Here is a 21152-nt window from a genome sequence, read left to right as displayed (position 1 = left end):
ACAATGCGTGGTGGTCGCTCACAACTTTGAAGGGCCTGCCGTAGAGGTAGGGGCGAAATTTTGACGTAGCCCAGATGATGGCGAGGCACTCCTTTTCTGTTGTGGAATAATTTGCTTCTGCTTTGGATAGCGATCGGCTGGCGTAACTAATAACCCTTTCAAGTCCGTCAGCCCTCTGCACAAGAACGGCGCCAAGACCTACGCTGCTTGCGTCAGTATGTATTTCTGTCTCGGTGAATTCGTCGAAATGGGCAAGTAACGGAGGCGTTTCGAGGCAATGTTTAAGCTCCTGGAAAGCGTGTTCCTGCGGCGTTTCCCACTTAAACTCCACGTCGGCCTTGGTAAGGTTAGTGAGAGGATCGGCGATGCGGGCGAAGTTTTTCACGAACCGCCTATAATAGGCACACAGGCCCAGAAATTGGCGCATGGCTTTCTTGTCAGTGGGCGGCGGGAAGTCGGCGATGGCGGCTGTTTTCCGTGGATCGGGACGAACTCCAGACTTGCTGATAACGTGCCCCAGAAACAAGAGCTCCTCATACGCAAATCTGCACTTTTCTGGCTTCAGTGTGAGTCCGGAAGTCTTGATGGCTTGAAGTACAGCTTCAAGGCGCCGAAGATGCTCGTCGAAACTCGAGGAAAACACGACGACATCGTCCAAGTACACAAGGCAAGTCTGCCACTTCAATCCTGCCAGTACTGTATCCATAACGCGTTGAAAAGTTGCAGGTGCTGAGCAAAGACCGAAGGGCATCACCTTAAACTCGAAGAGGCCGTCCGGTGTTATAAACGCCGTCTTCTCTCGGTCTCTTTCGTCGAATTCGATTTGCCAAGAGCCAGTCTTGAGGTCCATTGACGAAAAGTACTTAGCGTTATGGAGCCAATCAAGAGCGTCGTCTATTCGTGGGAGAGGATACACGTCCTTTCTTCTTATTTTGTTCAGGCGGCGGTAATCGACGCAGAAACGTAGGGTCCCATCCTTTTTCTTCACTAACACCACGGGGGATGCCCATGGACTCTTGGACGGCTAGATAATGTCATCCCGCAGCATTTCATCAACTTGTCTCTTCATGGCCTCACGTTCTCGCGTCGAAACCCTGTACGGACTCTGACGGAGTGGCCTGGCGTTTTCTTCGGTTATGATGCGATGTTTCGTGATTGGGGTCTGCCGAATTTTCGATGACGACGAAAAGCAATCTTCGTATTGCAGGAGCAGGGCCTTGAGCTGTTCTTGCTTATCTTCGGAAGTCTTGGATTGACGTCGAAAGCTATGGGAGGGGCTTGGTTCCTCTGAGCAGGTTCCGCAGAATCGGCGAGGGCGAAAGCACTGGTGGCTTCGACAATTTCTTCGATGTATGCGACCGTTGTTCCTTTGTTCACAAGTTTGTACTCATTGCTGAAATTCGTGAGCATAACCATTGCTTTGCCTCCCCGCAGCTCTGCAATTCCTCTTGCGACGCAACTATTTCGGGTGACCAACAGATGCTGACTGCCTTCAATGACGCCTTCCAAGTCAGGTGATTTAGGAGCGCCGACTGAAATAATGATGCTTGAGCGAGGCGGAATGGTGACTTGTTCTTCCAGCACATTCAAGGCATGGTGTCCTGACGGCGTGCGCGGCTTTTGTGCTTCTTCTGTGGATAACGTTATCGACTTTGTTTTTAGGTTGATGACAGCACCATGGAGGCATACGAAGTCCATACCAAGGATGACATCTCGAGAGCAACGCTGTAGGACTACGAAGTCTGTAGGATAAATACGGCCGTTAATGGTGACTCTCGCTGTGCAGATTCCTGCAGGCGTTACGAGATGACCTCCGGCTGTGCGGATTTCAGGGCCTTTCCAAGCTGTCCTAACTTTCTTTAGCTTCGCGGCGAACGACCCACTGACGACAGAATAGTCAGCTCCAGTATCGACGAGAGCGGTCATACTGTGGCCGTCGATAAGAACGTCGAAGTCGCTAGTTCGCCGTCTCGCATTAACGTTACGGCGTGGCGTCGGGTCACGGCTGCGTCGGCTTGTTCCGCTGCTTCCATGTTGCGTCGTCAGGCCACCTTCGGTAAGTGAGCTTTCGCCGTCAGGGCTTTGCCTGGTTGGCATTGTGTTCGGAAAGCTCCGTCGCAGCGTCGTCGTCGTCGGAGGATCTTCGGTAGTTCGTCGCACAGCAACCGCACCTCCACCGGTTGCTGCCCTTAGTTTCCCGGATACGGGCTAGGAGACCGGCCCCACGTTGGGCCGGCGTACTGCCGGGGGTGCGGTGACATGCGGCGGCTGGGCGACGGCGAACGGGAAGGACTTCGGGGTGTCCATTGAGTTCCTGTCAGGTAGTCGGCGATGTCACGTGGCCGTTACCCTGGCTGCGAACGTGGTGCATCGACGGCGAAGCCACGCAGTCCCATCTGTCGGTACTGGCAACGGCGGTAAGTGTGCCCGGACTCGCCGCAGTGGTAGCACAGTGGGCGGTGGTCAGGGGTGCGCCAAACGTCGGTTTTCCTCGGCGCACTGCGCTGGCCCGCTGGTGAACGGTAGGTCGTCGGTGGGGGTGGTGGCAGCGGTGGTGTTTGGCGACGGAAGTGCGACGAGGTGGCGTTTTGGCGTGGACGGGGAGGAGCGTTGTGGCGCACTGCAGCGGCGTAGCTCATAGTTTCTGGCTCGGGCAGCGGTGTTTGGAAATTCCAAGTGATTGCCGAACTTCTTCTCGCACAATGTCGGTGATCGAATCCACTTGAGGGTGCGCCGAAGCCAAAAGTTTGCGCAGCTCTTCCCGCACGATCGCTCGGATCGTTTCACGCAGGTTTTCGGAGTCACTGGTTTGAGCAGCAGCGCATTCTGGAGTCAGGCGACGATTATACTGTCTGGTGCGCATGTCAAGGGTTTTTTCGATGGTGGTCGCCTCGGATACAAATTCTTGGACGGTGTTTGGTGGATTCCTCATTAGTCCCGTGAAGAGCTCCTGTTGGACCCCTTGCATGAGGAAACGAACTTTCTTCTCCTCAGGCGTGTCTGGGTCAGCGTGACGAAATAGGCGGGTCATCTCCTCTGTGAAAATTCCAACCTTCTCATTTGGTAGCTGAACCCGGGTCTCTAGTAGAGCAGCGGCCCTCTCTTTGCGAGCGACGCTCGCGAACGTTTGCAGGAATGCGCCGCAGAAAACATCCCACGTTCGGAGCGTGGACTCTCGATTTTCGAGCCAGGTCCTTGCGGTGTCTTCCAAATAGAAGAACACACGACGCAGCTTTTCGTCGTGGTCCCAGTGGTTAAGGGCGGCCACACGGTCGTATATTTCTAGCCAGGACTCCGGGTCTTCGAACGATGACCCATGGAAAATTGGTGGTTCCCTGGGTTGATGCATGACCATCGTAGGCTGGGACGCTGCGGTTGTCATTGTCGCTGCAGTCGCGGTCATGGCCTTGGTCTTCCGCGCCTTGTCTTGTAGAAGCCCGTACTCCGGTGGTAGTCCTTGCTGTCGGCGGCTTGTTCGCTGCTCTTGGTTGGCGTCGGTGTCTTCTCCGCGACGTGGGCTGGGTTCACGGCTTGACGGGGGCTTCCGGTACATGAACGAAGCAGCACCTCCCCCAGATGTCACGGGGTCGCTACGTGGCCGAAGACAGGAGACTTCGTGTTGGGATTTAACTGTTTATTTGGGCGAACCTGTGCCCGGTAAACGGAAAGTCCAATTACAGCAGCAGTCTCGCCCAGATAGCAGTCTCGGACTGATAGCGGCGAACGGAGCGTCGGCTTTCGATCAACAACTCACAAGCGGCGAAGCGCGTCGGCATTTATACTCTTGCCGTCGAATGTTCTAGCGTTATCGCTGGTGGTAGCGTAGGTTCCAGAAAAATCTGTACCGTTCGCACAGTGGGCGTGATCTTATCGAAATGATCTACTACAGTCTGGAACTTTCTCGAAAACTGCAGGCGCGGTTTGCGCTGAGAATCGTGTGGTGTTTTGGGACGATAACAAAAACTTGGGAAATGGAACGTGGCAATATATATAGCTAGCCGTCAACAACTTTCAGCTCTCCTGGCCGTCTCGATAATGGTATCGATACCAAAATTGGTATGGCATAACATGACTGCATGATGAGCATAAGTGACCAGTCATAATAAAATGTGTCATGTACCTCATGAATGTCATGAGTTACATTTCTTGGTCTTGCTGCTTTTGTGGTGGTTTCGTTCACATGGCGTGTTGCAAAGCTGGTACGGTATGACGTGACCGCTGGGCGAACACAAGCGATGGACTCTAACGTGAAAACCATGACATGCGTATTATGTAACAACATGACTACGTGCCATACTAATGAAGCTCTCACAGCCATTTGCCTAGCTTCACATATACCAAATCTGTTATTACGTGACGTGAATGTATGAAGAATGCATATGACTGGCGCAAACATGGTAATCATAACATGCGTGTCATATACCAACACGACTACATGCCTTGCTCATGATGCACTCACGGCCATTTTGCTAGCTTCACACGCACAAAATTCGGTATTACGTGACTCTAACGGACGACATAGGTAAATGACACGTCCAAACATGATAATCCCGCCATGCGTGTCATCTAACAACATGACTATACATACCACACTCATGATGTGTTCGCAGCCGTTTCGCTAGCTTCACCAGGAGGCGCTGGCTTCACATATGCCAAATTTGGTATTACGTCACGTGAATGGATGACAAAATCATGGGACTAGTGCACACGGAATAATCATGAGATGCGTGACATGCAACAACACTGACTACATACCACACTCAAGGCGCTAATACACTTCGACGTGAACCGGTGCGCATGCGCGCCGGCGTTCGTTTCGTCGCGTCACGTTGGAAATGCCACGCCAGGCGCCGATCTGCTTGCCATATGCTCGCAGGCACGCGCTGCACAGCGTTGCTTAGAAGCATGCGCGTTTGAGCGTGATCGGTGTTCTTCCATCGCGAACAGAAGATGGCGCGGTGCTGTCTCGGTGGCATCGTCGGCGCGAAATTCAGCCTGTCGCATTTCGCGCCGGTTGCCGCAGGGCCACGCCCGTCACACCTGGCGTCGCGTTTTTCAAGCGTAGCGTCGCTCTGCCCAGGGTGCACGCGCGTCTACGTTACGTCGGAGTATATTGGGCTTTTCATGACGCGCTCGTAGCGATTTAGGACGTGAATGGACGACGAAATGTATGTCACTGTTGCAAACATAATAATCATGAGATGCAGCTAATGTAACGACATCACTACGTTACGTCGGAGTATATTGGGCTTTTCATGACGCGCTCGGAGCGATTTAGGACGTGAATGGACGACGAAATGTATGTCACTGTTGCAAACATGATAATCATGAGATGCAGCTAATGTAACGACATCATTCCGTTACGTCGGAGTATATTGGGCTTTTCATGACGCGCTCGGAGCGATTTAGGACGTGAATGGACGACGAAATGTATGTCACTGTTGCAAACATGATAATCATGAGATGCAGCTAATGTAACGACATCACTACGTTACGTCGGAGTATATTGGACTTTTTATGACGCGCTCGCAGTGATTTAGGACGTGAATGGACGATGAAATGTATGTCACTGTTGCAAACATGATAATCATGAGATGCAGCTAATGTAACGACATCACTACGTTAGGTCGGAGTATATTCGGCTTTTCATGACGCGCTCGGAGCGATTTAGGACGTGAATGGACGACGAAATGTATGTCACTGTTGCAAACATGATAATCATGAGATGCAGCTAATGTAACGACATCATTCCGTTACGTCGGAGTATATTGGGCTTTTCATGACGCGCTCGGAGCGATTTAGGACGTGAATGGACGACGAAATGTATGTCACTGTTGCAAACATGATAATCATGAGATGCAGCTAATGTAACGACATCACTACGTTACGTCGGAGTATATTGGACTTTTTATGACGCGCTCGCAGTGATTTAGGACGTGAATGGACGATGAAATGTATGTCACTGTTGCAAACATGATAATCATGAGATGCAGCTAATGTAACGACATCACTACGTTAGGTCGGAGTATATTCGGCTTTTCATGACGCGCTCGGAGCGATTTAGGACGTGAATGGACGACGAAATGTATGTCACTGTTGCAAACATGATAATCATGAGATGCAGCTAATGTAACGACATCATTACGTTACGTCGGAGTATATTGGGCTTTTCATGACGCGCTCGGAGTGATTTAGGACGTGAATGGACGACGAAATGTATGTCAGTGTTGCAAACATGATAATCATGAGATGCAGCTATTGTAACGACATCACGACGTTACGTCGGAGTATATTGGGCTTTTCATGACGCGCTCGGAGCGATTTAGGACGTGAATGGACGACGAAATGTATGTCACTGTTGCAAACATTATAATCATGAGATTCAGCTAATGTAACGACATCACTACGTTACGTCGGAGTATATTGGGCTTTTCATGACGCGCTCGGAGCGATTTAGGACGTGAATGGACGACGAAATGTATGTCACTGTTGCAAACATGATAATCATGAGATGCAGCTAACGTAACGACATCACTACGTTACGTCAGAGTATATTGGGCTTTTCATGACGCACTCGGAGCGATTTAGGACGTGAATGGACGACGAAATATATGGCACTGTTGCAAACATGATAATCATGAGATGCAGCTAATGTAACGACATCACTACATGCCACGCTCTTGATGCGCTCGCGGCCATTTCGCTAGCTCCAAATATACCAAATTGGGTATTGCATGACGCGAACGGACGACGAAAGTAAATGACACCTCCAAACATGATATTCATAATATGCATGTCATGTAAAACATCACTACAAGCTACGCTCATAGTGTGCTCGTGATCGTTTCACTAGCTTCACATATACCAATTTTAATGTTTCGTGACGTCAATGGATGACGGAGATATATGACTGGCGCAAACATGATAATCATGACGCAGGCGTCATGTAAGAACATGACAACATACCATGCTCATGATGGGCTCGCGACCGTTTCGCTAGCTCTACATATACCAAATCTGGAATCATGTGACGTGAACAGATGACGCAGTTGAATGAAATCACTGAGAATGATAATCATGATATGCGTGCCATGTAAAACATAATCACATGCTACCCTCATAGCGTGCTCGCAGCCGTGTCACTAGTTCCACATATACCAATTTGGTATTCCATGACGTGAATGGACCACGAGTGCAGATGACACGTCCAAACATGTTAATCATAATATGCGTGTCATGTAAAACATGACTACATGCAATTCTCATACCGTGCTCGCGGCCATTTTGTTAGTTCAACATATAGCAAATTTGGTATTACAGGACGTGAATACAAGACAAAGGTAAATGATGTCCGTGCCATGTAAAACTATGCTACGTTGATTTGTGGGGTTTAACGTCCCAAAACCACCATTTTTCTTTATTATGAGAGACGCCGTATAGTGGAGGGCTCCGGAAATTTTGACCACCTGGGGTTCTTTAACGTGCACCCAAATCTGAGTACACGGGCCTACAACATTTCCGCCTCCATCGGAAATGCAGCCGCCGCAGCCGGGAATCGAACCCGCGACCTACGGGTCAGCAAACTATGCTGCGTGCTTCGCTCATAGCACGCTTGCGACCATTTCGCTTGTTCCACATAAAACAAATTTGGTATCAGGGGACCTGAATAGATGACAAAGGTGAAAGACACGTTCAAACATGATAACTATGGCATGGAAGTCATGTGTGGCATAATATACCTCCGCCTCGTAACGTTGTACTGATTTTAACGTGACTTATCAACTTTACTCATACATGCATGGCATATCATCGATTCCCACTGTACGCGAAATCTGTCAATTCTTCAAACGAGAAACGCGCTAGCAGACGCTGCCTGCATTGGTTTGCGAGACGGCGCGTGAAGTAATAGGGAGTTTTAGAATAGCGCACCGCGAGCCCTTGCGGTGCGGTCGCTGCCACTGTGCATGCGTCGTAACGCGAGTCGGCGTTTGCGTTCGCGGACCGCACGCAAAGTATCCGAAATTGCGTGCTGTAATGGCGGCCCGCATGTGGCCCGCAAGCGCTGGTTTCGAGGCTACGGTGTCGCTGCAATCGTGCGTTGCGGTTAGCAGCAGGGCAAACGCTATTTTAAAACCTATGTAGCGCCCGCTACACCCGGAGCGCTTGCAAACGGTATTTTAAAACTTCCTAATAATAGAGGATTTCAGTCTGTCCGGCACTCCATTACGTTTTCGCGTATACCGGGTTGCCGGAGGGCGTCAAGCTGGATAGCGTTGAAACGAGCTTTTGGCACTTTCAGCCCGTACCGCCCAAAATACGCCAAAAAACAATGCCCGCAACGCCTTCGCGTCCGTGGCCCCCGTATCTGCGTATGCACAAAGTAGAAAGTCTTCGCGATTACTGAATAAACTTGAAAAGACATAAAATTAGACAATGCCAATACATTTTTCGTTACCAAACGGAAATTTATGTTTGTTTTCTTTACTTGCGCTATGATTCAAGCCTAACTATGAAGAAAACATCACCATCACGGTGATCGGCATCAGAATCGGCATCACGAGTGTCCGCCGCAGTAGCATTGACACTCTTTCATGAATGTGTGCCAGCACGAAGCATTCTCGAAAGGGTTCAGAGCAAGAACTTCTTCGAGTATAATTTTATCGTCGGAAGGCGAGTAGCGTGTCCGTGGCGCCATGCTGGTAGCGGGCCTCGAAGTAGCTATTTTTTTACGTTTTTTGTTTGGCTCGACATGACTCGGCTCAAAGGGAAGCCGGTAATGGCAACCTTGGAAGCATGTCGGGCGTTTGAGAGTGTCCGGTAAACGGCCGTATGGCACGCGCATGCGCAGTTCAGACCCGTTAAACCGGCATCCGCAAACTTTTCTTTCCGTATAGTGGTGCGCCGGACAGACTAAAATCCTGTAATGCTTAAAGGGGGGAGCGAGCGTAGACTAGCAGACGCTCCCTGCGTCGGCGTTGCGAGGCAGAGGAAGGGGCCATAGGAGAGAAAAAAGAGGAGGAGCGCGAATGTGCAATAGGAGTGCAAGTGAAAGCAGTGGAGAGAGTAACGCGTAGCTGTTGGAGAGAGGTAAGAAGGTGATCCGCGCATGCTTAGTGTGAGTGCGGACGCCGGACACGTGAAATACCCGCGAGCAAGAGATGCTCCGCCTCTAAATTGCACCTGGAGGAGAACTGATTCACTAGGAAAAATGACGCTTCTGTGTTAGCGCATTAGAAAAATGCCACATTGCTTTCGAAGAAAGATTATTGAAAAATACAAGACCATTAAAAAGACCGTTTGAAGGATTTGCTTATTATTCAGTGTTTTTAGGAACTTCCTCCTTTTGCTGGGGGAGTGGTCTCTCGTCGTCCGCTGGTGTGTAAGCTAGTGCTCACCTCTGCTGCCAGAGACGCAGCTGTGCTCTTCGTTTCAAGAGCACTCAGCAGATGGCGCGCCACTGTTCTTTATAGTACTAAACCTTATGGCTAGGTGGCGTGAGCCACCGCCCGATCTTTGGAAGAGCAGTGAAAGTGGGAAGGAGACAAAATGAGCAACTACAGGAAAATTTTTATTCAGAAAGGCAAATTTAAATAGCCACTAAACAAATTGAGAAAGTAATCACTGAGGATAATAAAACATGGTGGACATACACGAATCTAATTAGACTGTTTGAGCTAGAGCTTGCTAAGGCACGTGACAAGTCATTCCTGAAAAGAAGACACAAACCCAAAAGATGGTGGTATGAGAAAGTAAGAGAGCCATAGCAAAACGTCAGGAAGCCTCCAGGGAACACAGACCTGCTAAGCAGCAGGGTGAGCCGACAGATGATGTTGAAAGAAAATGGGAAATCTTTCTAAGCTGTAGAAGGGATGCATTCTTTTTTGATCAATGAAAAGATTAGAAGAAAGGGAGGTCGGTGGCTGACAGAAGTACATAAAAAGATAAAAACGCAGCTGCGAAATTTTGGAACCATCTAAACTCCCTAAGGAATGAGTCGAGCCTAGAGCAGAGGTTTATAACTACAACTTAAGGTGCTAGGTTAGAAGGGGACGGAGCTATTGAATACATAAGAACAAGGGTGGCAGAAAAATTTCAACAAAAAAGTGTTTTATGCTCCACAATAGACAAGGATAAATCAAGTGGCACAATGGCTCCATTTTCACAACAAGAGTGGGAAAGGGCTGAGAAGAGGGTTCCTAGTAGTACATCAACAGGCCCAGATGGCATTCCAATTATGCTTATGAAGACGTTAGGTCCGAAGTCTAAGAAGGCTTTGAGACAGGCAGTGAGCAAAATAATAATCGATGGTGAAGTTCCCGATGGATGGAAACTTTGCAGGATGAGCATGATCTATAAAGTAAAGGAAGACAAAGCTGACAAAGCTGAACAACTACCGTCCTATAACAGTGACATCAGTGGTCTACAGGCTGGTGATGCAGATTATAAAGGAAAGACTGCAGGCATGGATAGAGGATGAGGGGGTGCTGGGGGAACTGCAGAATGGGTTTCGGAAACACGGGAGGTTGGAAGACAATCTGTTCTCACCGACGCAGTGCATCGAAATAGCAGAAAAGAGACACAGGCCGCATTGGCTGGCATTTTTTGGGGGGCAATATCAAAGGAGCGTACGATTTCGTGGCTCAAGAGGAATTGTGGGGAAAGTGGACACACTAGGCGTGGAAGAAGTAGTCACTAATCTTTTAAAGGATATCTGTAAAGGTAACAAGTTATATAGTTATAAAGTGGGGAAAACAGGTATCCAAGCATGCAGAGGTAAAACAGGGGCTTAGGCAGGGGTGTCCCCTGCCACCCTTATTATACATGACGTACCTACAAGGATTAGAGGCCTAATTAGAAGAAATTGGACTGGGCTTCAACCTCTCTTTCGTCAAAAAAGGAAAACTCATTGAACAGGCACTACCAGCATTGATGTACGCAGATGATATAGTGCTAATGACCGACAACAAGGAAGATTTGCAGAGAGTGGTGGACATCTGCGGCAATGAGGGAGATAGGTTTCATTTTAGATTCAGTAAGGAAAACCCAGCAGTCATGATTAGTAATGACAAAGTGAGCTTAAAATACAGGAGGTCACGCTAGAGAGAACAGATAAATACAAATATCTGGGCGTATGGATAAGCAATGGGGCCGAGTACCTAAGGGAACACGAAATATACGTGACGACTAAAGGCAACAGGAATGCAGCGGTAATGAAAAACAGGACACTGTGGAATTACAATAGGTATGATGTTGTCAGAGGAATATGGAAGGGGTCATGGTTCCTGGTCTGAAGTTCGGCAATGCGGTCTTGTGCATGAGATCAGAAGTTCAAGCGAGATTAGAAATTAAGCAACGTGGATTAGGTTAGCTTGTCTTAGGAGCTTACGGGAATACACCAAATCAGGGAGTACAAGGTGATATGGTATGAACATCATTTGGGGGCAGGGAAGCTAGCAGCAAGATAAAATTTGAGAAGCGATTGAGAGAAATGGGGGAGAGCGTTGGGCTAGGAAGGTATTCAGCTACTTGTACATGAAGAATGTCGATACAAAATGGAGGAAGCGAACCAGAAAACTGACTGGTAAATACTTAGAAAACAGGAGGGGGCCAAACCAAAAAGAATTATCGGTTAAGAAGAAGATGAAGGAAGCTGAGACCGATATGTGGAGAATCGGCATGATTAAGAAGTCCACACTAGAAATTTATGCAACCTTTAAGCAGGAAATTACCAAGGAAATGAGATATGATAATACTCGGGGTAGTTGTCTACTGTTTGAGGCCAGGACGGGAGTATTGCGAACTAAGACATATCGGGCCAAATACAAAGGGGTAGACACGGTATGCAGCGCGTGTGGAGAGGAAGTAGAAACTGCCGAACACCTGATAATGTTCTGTAAAGGGCTTCGCCTCAGGATGATGGCGCAGAGTTTTTCAAAGCACTGGGGTTCAGGGACAGGGAGGGCAAAATAGAATTTAAGCGGGTAGAATTAACGAGAAGGGGGTTATCTGGTTGGTGGCTAAAGTCAAGGCACGAGTGAAAATTAAATCCTTCTCTGCAAAGTACGAATACTCAACCTCACTTTTTAAAGAGAAAAAATCTAGTTTTTGGTTCATTAGGTATTACGGCTTGGTTGCGCTAGCCACCGCACGATCTAAAGGGTACAGCCATATCCATCCATCCATCCATCCAGTACTAAACTTTATGGCGAGGTGGCGTGAGCCACCACCCAATCTAAAGGGCACAGCCAGCCGGAGACATTCATCCATTTATCCATTGACAAGCTTGTTCACCTGAGCATAGCAGGCGAGGCTGCATACTATTTCTACGCAGCGGGCGAGGACCACGATGACTGCGTGTCGCTATAGCAGTGGGCAAGGAAGAAATGAGAGGTCGAAATGCTGCTGGTGGAAGTGGTGTGGACGCCATGGTCAACGCCGCTCCAGGCGCCATGCGCTGCAGCTTCTTGAGTGCCGACAATGGCGCGTCTGCCTACAATGGCGTCTGCCGACAGCCCAATGTGTGTTCTACAGAAACGACGAGCAGCGCACTGTGCATATTGTCACGGGGTCGTGACGTGGCCGAAGACAGGAGACTTCGTGTTAGGATTTAACTGTTTATTTGGGCGAACCTGTGCCCGGTAAACTGAAAGTCCAATTACAGCAGCAGTCTCGCACAGATAGCAGTCTCGGACTGATAGCGGCGAACGGAGCGTCGGCCTTCGATCAACAACTGACAAGCGGCGAAGCGCGTCGGCATTTATACTCTTGCCGTCGAATGTTCTAGCGTTATCGCTGGCGGTGGCGTAGCTTCCAGAACAATCTGTACCGTTCGCACAGTGGGCGTGATCTTATCGAAATGATCTACTACAGTCCGGAACCTTCTAGAAAACTGCAGGCGCGGTTTGCGCTGAGAATCGTGCGGTGTTTTCGGACGATAACATAAACTTGGGAAATGGAACGTGGCATTGCCCCCCTCTGAAAAAAGGCATCGTCCCGATGCTTTAACTAAAGATGAAAGTACAATAATAATGCAAGAAAGTACAATGAATAAATTACGATACAACAATAATACAAAAAAAACATTAGTTCAGTTTGTTAACGCGCATGAAACGGCTTGAGGCGCGCGACATGGACGACTTCAGGTCGTGATCGGCGTCGTTGAGAGTTCGTGATGCCGTCGGGGACAACCTCGTAATCAAGTGGGCCGAGCCGTCGAACCACCCTGTACGGTCCGAAGTACCGTCGCAGAAGCTTTTCACTTAGTCCACGTCGGCGTATCGGCGTCCACACCCAAACACGTTCACCGGGCTGGTATTCCACGAAGCGTCGTCGAAGGTTGTAACGGTGGCTGTCGGTCGTCTGTTGATTCTTGATACGGAGACGCGCAAGTTGTCGGGCTTCTTCGGCGCGTTGAAGGTACTCGCTCACATCGAGGTTTTCTTCGTCGGTGACGTTGGGTAACATGGCATCGAGCGTCGTTGCCGGGCTCCTTCCGTAGACCAATTTGTATGGCGATATCTGCGTCGTCTCCTGCACCGCCGTGTTGTATGCGAAGGTCACATACGGAAGAATGGCGTCCCACGTCTTGTGTTCGACATCGACGTACATTGACAGCATGTCGGCGATCGTCTTGTTAAGCCGCTCGGTGAGGCTGTTGGTCTGTGGGTGGTACGCTGTCGTCCGGCGGTGGTTTGTTTGGCTGTATGCCAACATTGCTTGAGTTAAGTCGGCAGTGAATGCCGTTCCTCTGTCGGTGATAAGGACCTCTGGGGCGCCGTGACGTAGGACGATATTTTCGACGAAGAATTTAGCTACTTCGGATGCACTGCCTTTTGGCAGGGCTTTTGTCTCGGCGTAGCGGGTGAGGTAGTCGGTAGCTACCACGATCCACTTGTTTCCGAAAGCCGACGTCGGGAACGGTCCCAGTAGGTCCATACCAATCTGCTGGAAAGGTCGGCAAGGTGGATCAATTGGCTGCAGAAGTCCCGCTGGCCTTGTTGGCGGTGTCTTGCGTCGCTGACAGTCCCGGCATGTTCTCACATAACGAGTGACGTCGGTGGTAAGACGTGGCCAGTAGTACCTTTCTTGTATCCTCGCGAGCGTGCGAGAAACACCGAGGTGCCCTGCCGTCGGATCGTCGTGAAGGGCCTGCAGGAGTTCTGGTCGCAGAGCTGAAGGCACCACAAGAAGGTACTTAGCTCGAAGCGGTGAAAAGTTTTTCTTTTGTAGAAGACCGTTTCGTAGAAAGAACGACGCAAGTGCGCGCTTGAATATGTTCGGGACTTCGGCGGTCCTGCCTTCCAGGTATTCTATTAGGGCCTTAAGTTCCGGGTCGGCCCTCTGTCGTTCAGCGAAGTCGTCGGTAGTTATCGTTCCTAAGAAGTAGTCGTCATCCGGGTCGTCGGGTAGCGGTTGGTCGACAGGCGCACGACAGAGACAGTCGGCGTCGGAGTGTTTTTTGCCGGACTTGTAAATGACAGTAATGTCATATTCTTGAAGTCTCAGGCTCCATCGTGCGAGGCGACCTGAGGGGTCCTTCAAGGTGGCTAGCCAACACAATGCGTGGTGGTCGCTCACAACTTTGAAGGGCCTGCCGTAGAGGTAGGGGCGAAATTTCGACGTAGCCCAGATGATGGCGAGGCACTCCTTTTCTGTTGTGGAATAATTTGCTTCTGCTTTGGATAGCGATCGGCTGGCGTAACTAATAACCCTTTCAAGTCCGTCAGCCCTCTGCACAAGAACGGCGCCAAGACCTACGCTGCTTGCGTCAGTATGTATTTCTGTCTCGGCGAATTCGTCGAAATGGGCAAGTAACGGAGGCGTCTGAAGGCGATGTTTAAGCTCCTGGAAAGCGTGTTCCTGCGGCGTTCCCCACTTAAACTCCACGTCGGCCTTGGTAAGGTTAGTGAGAGGATCGGCGATGCGGGCGAAGTTTTTCACGAACCGCCTATAATAGGCACACAGGCCCAGAAATCGGCGCATGGCTTTCTTGTCAGTGGGCGGCGGGAAGTCGGCGATGGCGGCTGTTTTCCGTGGATCGGGACGAACTCCAGACTTGCTGATAACGTGCCCCAGAAACAAGAGCTCCTCATACGCAAATCTGCACTTTTCTGGCTTCAGTGTGAGTCCGGAAGTCTTGATGGCTTGAAGTACAGCTTCAAGGCGCCGAAGATGCTCGTCGAAACTCGAGGAAAACACGACGACGTCGTCCAAGTACACAAGGCAAGTCTGCCACTTCAATCCTGCCAGTACTGTATCCATAACGCGTTGAAACGTTGCAGGCGCTGAGCAAAGGCCGAAGGGCATCACCTTAAACTCGAAGAGGCCGTCCGGTGTTATGAACGCCGTCTTCTCTCGGTCTCTTTCGTCGACTTCGATTTGCCAATAGCCAGTCTTGAGGTCCATTGACGAAAAGTACTTGGCGTTATGGAGCCGATCAAGTGCGTCGTCTATTCGTGGGAGGGGATACACGTCCTTTCTTGTGATTTTGTTCAGGCGGCGATAATCGACGCAGAAACGTAGGGTCCCATCCTTTTTCTTCACTAACACCACGGGGGATGCCCATGGACTTTTGGACGGCTGGATAATGTCATCCCGCAGCATTTCATCAACTTGTCTCTTCATGGCCTCACGTTCTCGCGTCGAAACCCTGTACGGACTCTGACGGAGTGGTCTGGCATTTTCTTCGGTTATGATGCGATGTTTCGTGATTGGGGTCTGCCGAATTTTCGATGACGACGAAAAGCAATCTTCGTATTGCAGGAGCAGGGCCTTGAGCTGTTCTTGCTTATCGTTCGGAATTCTGGGATTGACGTCGAAAGCTATGGGAGGGGCTTGGTTTCTCTGAGCAGGTTCCGCAGAATCGGCGAGTGCGAAAGCACTGGTGGCTTCGACAATTTCTTCGATGTATGCGACCGTTGTTCCTTTGTTCACATGTTTGTACTCATTGCTGAAATTCGTGAGCAAAACCGTTGCTTTGCCTCCCCGCAGCTCTGCGATTCCTCTTGCGACGCAAATATTTCGGGTGACCAACAGATGCTGACTGCCTTCAACGACGCATTCCAAGTCAGGTGATTTAGGAGCGCCGACTGAAATAATGACGATTGAGCGAGGCGGAATAGTGACTTGTTCTTCCAGCACATTCAAGGCATGGTGTCCTGACGGCGTGCGCGGCGGTAGTGCTTCTTCTGTGGATAACGTTATCGACTTTGTGTTTAGGTTGATGACAGCACCATGGAGGCATAAGAAGTCCATGCCAAGGATGACATCTCTCGAGCAACGCTGTAGGACTACGAAGTCTGTAGGATAAATACAGCCGTTAATGGTGACTCTCGCTGTGCAGATTCCTGCAGACGTTACGAGATGACCTCCGGCTGTGCGGATTTCAGGGCCTTTCCAAGCTGTCCTAACTTTCTTTAACTTCGCGACGAACGACCCACTGATGACAGAATAGTCGGCTCCAGTATTGTGGCGCAGTGCAGCGGCGTAGCTCATAGCTTCCGGCTCGGGCAGCGGTGCGTGGGGAATTTGAAGCGATTGCCGAACTTCTTGTCGTACAATGTCGGCAATTGAATCCACTTGAGGCTGGGCCGAAGGCAACAGCTTGCGCAGCTCTTCCCGCACGATCGCTCGGATCGTTTCACGCAGGTCTCCGGAGTTACTGGCTTGAGCAGCAGCGCAGTCTGCAGTCAGGCGACGATTATACTGTCTGGTGCGCATGTCCAGGGTCTTTTCGATAGTGGTCGCTTCTGCTACAAATTCTTGGACGGTTATCGGTGGGTTTCTCATCAGTCCCGCGAAGAGCTCCTGTTTGACCCCTCGCATGAGGAAACGAACTTTTTTCTCTTCAGGCATGTCTGGATCAGCGTGACGGAATAGTCGGGTCATTTCTTCTGTGAAAATGGCGACATTTTCATTTGGTAGCTGAACCCGAGTCTCTAATAAAGCAGCGGCCCTCTCTTTGCGAGCGACGCTCGCGAACGTTTGAAGGAATGCGCCGCAGAAAACATCCCACGTTCGGAGCGTGGACTCCCTATTTTCAAGCCAAGTCCTTGCGGTGTCTTCCAAATAGAAGAACACACGATGGAGCTTTTCGTCATGGTCCCAGTGGTTGAGGGCGGCCACACGGTCGTATGTCTCCAGCCAGGACTCCGGGTCTTCGAACGATGACCCATGGAAAATTGGTGGTTCCCTGGGTTGATGCATGACCATCGTGGGCTGGGACGCTGCGGTTGTCATTGTCGCTGCAGTCGCGGTCATGGCCTTCGTCTTCCGCGCCTTGTCTGGTAGAATCCCGTACTCCGGTGGTAGCCCTTGCTGTCGGCGGCTTGTTCGCTACTCCTGGTTGGTGTCGGTGTCTTCTCCGCGACGTGGGCTGGGTTCACGGCTTGACGGGGGCGTCCGGTACATGAACAAAGCAGCACCTCCACCAGATGTCACGGGGTCGTGACGTGGCCGAAGACAGGAGACTTCGTGTTAGGATTTAACTGTTTATTTGGGCGAACCTGTGCCCGGTAAACTGAAAGTCCAATTACAGCAGCAGTCTCGCACAGATAGCAGTCTCGGACTGATAGCGGCGAACGGAGCGTCGGCCTTCGATCAACAACTGACAAGCGGCGAAGTGCGTCGGCATTTATACTCTTGCCGTCGAATGTTCTAGCGTTATCGCTGGCGGTGGCGTAGCTTCCAGAACAATCTGTACCGTTCGCACAGTGGGCGTGATCTTATCGAAATGATCTACTACAGTCCGGAACCTTCTAGAAAACTGCAGGCGCGGTTTGCGCTGAGAATCGTGCGGTGTTTTCGGACGATAACAAAAACTTGGGAAATGGAACGTGGCAATATAACTGGTACAGCCCACCATCAAGTGGCGACAAGACGACGGATGCGTAGGTGAATGGTGCACCGTGGTGGCGGATGGTATTACGCTCGTGGGCTTGCACCAGGGCTTGTACCGTGGCTCTTAAAAAAAACGTTGCATATATAACGTGTATATACAATCACACCACAACAACTCTCGTGTCACCTCTTTCTGGGATGATGATTAAGCACATTGTACAGAGGACTCATGTTTTACTGGAATTAACTTCTCGAACAAGCTCTTTCATCGTCACTTCGTGAATATGCGGAAATTGGTTCTTTGTTTTCTTAGTTTCTATCTCTTTTCTTACGAAACAAAACATTTCAAAGTCTGACTGGAGAACTCCGTAACGCCGTTGTAAACTAACCCGGATTTTTTTTTCGCTACTTGGGGTTTGTCGGTGTGAACATCGGTCAGTGATTACGAGCGTTCCTTCATTCAACCTCTATCGTATTACTGTCGTGATTACGGGCTATGATTCGCATTGTTTCGCCATGTTTCACCAGTCACGTTGGGGATTATCTCTCTAATCAGTTTATGAAGCACATACATTATATAAATGTTAGGTTATAACCACGAATTTCATTGTGCATGTGCGCTTAAATTTACGCAACTTGCCGATCAGTAGTTTGGCCAGTTGGGCTGGCTGGTGATTTCTGATTTAATATTTGCTGCGCAGATGAAATTGAGAGATAAAATTGATGCGGCAGAACAACTACTAGATAACAAGAACTACCAGTGATGTCGCATTCACCTTCAGTTTGTACACATATGCCCTGAATTATGGTGTACTTTACCGATCACGTTAACTGCATTTTCTTGTGTTTGGTTTATCGTGCTTCTGCATGTGTATTTTGTACTGGACTTACACATCGCTCTTTCCACCACAGGGATTCTCAATTCCAGTGGAACTCGCAATATCACCAGGCTACTCGCACGTGAGAGCCCCTTCATAGTTCCAAGTGAGTACGGCGGCCTCCATCGCAGCTGCGTTGTTGTAGGTTGTAGCATCCAGCAGGCTGAACAGGGGCGACATTGACGCAGCAACATATCCTAATCTCCTACGAGATCTATCTTCATCGGGAAAGACAATGTCGGTTTGATGTTTCTTGTATTCATGTGCAATCATTCTCTCCCTTTCTCTTTAGAGTAACATGACAATGACATATTAATTTTTGTATAATATGCGAGCGAGCTTTAGACCTAAATTGGGAGAATTTCCATTTATTTCTTACGCAGCACTCGCTAGACATGCAGTAGAACGTAGTTATAAATTATAACCATGTCGCTTATCACAATAGTTCGAATATAAAAATGAGAAAGAAACACACAGAGAGAGAGAGAGAAAGAGATGGAAACATTTATCTTAGAAGGAAATCAAAGAGACAGCTTAGAGGCCAAAGCATGACCCTGGCACATGGTTGGCGTCTCTAGTCCAGGACACTGCATAAACTTTTGTATGTTTTCTATCGTTAAATAAACTGCTCACAAAAACACCCGCATAGCTCATTATCAGTTATAACGTGGTGGTTATAAAAATAATTTCAGGCTGTGGCGTGTCCATGCTCAAAGGTAATAGAACGCGAGAACGTTGAACAAACTCAAACAAACCCCACCCACAACCCATACGTCCCCCAGAGCCCTTTCGGATTCACAGTATGCTGCACAACAAAGCGACCTAGCACTGCGGCAAAGCTTACAATCAAAATCTGCAATTTCGGTTGAGTGATGCAGGGTTCTGTTTGTGCACTTTCGGACATGCCGATTGTGTAAAAGTTGGGTATTCGAAAAATTGCGGTGCCTTCAATTTCAGAGTGACTCGTAGTGGTCCAATACGGGCCTAAATATTTTCTAGGCTCTTACTTGCATATCCTGCTCAATAATGTCTGCTCACATATTTCATGCAATAATAATGAATGCTCACTACTGCCTGCTGTACCCATATTTTACATTTTTTTCGTGCAGCCCGTTTATAGCGAATACAAGTTACAAAAATTAATATATATATATATATATATATATAAAGGAAAGAAGTGTATACATAAGGGCTCGTTTTTCCGTGTTTTAACACAATATTAATGAGATTCAGTAATGCCAAGGAATGTACAGGGGAAGTTATTAGAACCAATTGAATGATGTAAATAGGAAGAAAAAAAAGTGGATGAAAAAATAACCAGCCGTGAGCAGGAATCGAACCTACGACCTTCTAAGGTCGTAGGTTCAATGTACATTCCTTGGCATTACTGTCTGTTAGATCTCATATATATATATATATATATATATATATACCTAAAACATTTAGCTCTACTGGTGGTCCAAAATTGGCAATGACATTACATTACCGTATGGCGAGCATAAGTGACTAGCCATAACATGAAAATCATGACACGTATGTTATGAATGTCATGATTTACATGCCATGGTCTTGCCGCTCTTGCGGTGCTTTCGTTCACATCACATATTGCAAAACCAATATGGTATGATATGACTGCATGTCGGACATAAGTGACAGGTCCTAACGTGGAAATCATGACATGCATGTCATGTAAGTCATGACTACACGCCACGCTCATGGTGCGCTCGTGGTCATTTCCCTAGCTTCACATATACAAAATCTGGTAGCTTGTGACGTCAATGTATGAGGAAGGTACATGACTGGTGCAAACAGGGTAATCATGACATGCGTGTCAAGTAAGAACATGACTACATGCCATGCTCGTGATCCACTCGTGGCCGATTTGCTAGCTTCACATATAACAAATACAGTGTTCCATGACGTGAATGGATGACGAAAGTATGACATGATAACCAGGTCATGCGTGTCATGTACGAACATCACTACATACCATGCTCATGATGTGCTCCCGACCATTACGCTAGCTTCACATATACGAAATTTGGTATTATGGAACGTGAATGGATGACGAAGGTAAATAACACGTCCAAACATAATCATCATATGCGTGTCATGTAAAAACATGACTACATGCCACACTCATGAATCCCCCAGCTCTTTCGGTAGCTTGGCATGTAATAAATTTGGTATTCCGTAACGTGAATGAACTACGGAGGTAAATGACACGTCCAAACATGATAACTATGACATGAGTGTCATGTAAAACATGGCTACATTCTACACTCATAACGCTCACAGCCGTTTCGCTAGCTTCACATTTACGAAATGTGGTATAAATGACGAAAATATATGACTAGTTCAACACGATAATAATGACGTGTGTCATGTAAGAATATGACTACAAGCTGCGCTCATTGTGCGCTGACGGCCGTTTTG

At 48.7% G+C, this 21152-nt stretch overlaps 1 protein-coding gene across 1 annotated transcript in view; it reads left to right on the top strand.

Annotated features, from left to right (window-relative positions):
• The window catches only part of LOC119171491 (uncharacterized), a 60777-nt gene that overhangs the window by 20172 nt on the left and 19453 nt on the right, over positions 1-21152 (top strand). Inside the window, exon 2 of the mRNA XM_075891994.1 lies at positions 18751-18822. Coding sequence (XP_075748109.1) covers positions 18751-18822 — 72 coding nt within the window. The remainder of the gene's footprint in view (positions 1-18750; positions 18823-21152) is intronic.

Source organism: Rhipicephalus microplus, chromosome 4 (assembly GCF_043290135.1).
Source record: "Rhipicephalus microplus isolate Deutch F79 chromosome 4, USDA_Rmic, whole genome shotgun sequence".
Lineage (NCBI taxonomy): Eukaryota > Metazoa > Arthropoda > Arachnida > Ixodida > Ixodidae > Rhipicephalus > Rhipicephalus microplus.
Note: the sequence above shows the minus strand (reverse complement) of the source record. Positions and strands in the feature narration are given on the sequence as shown.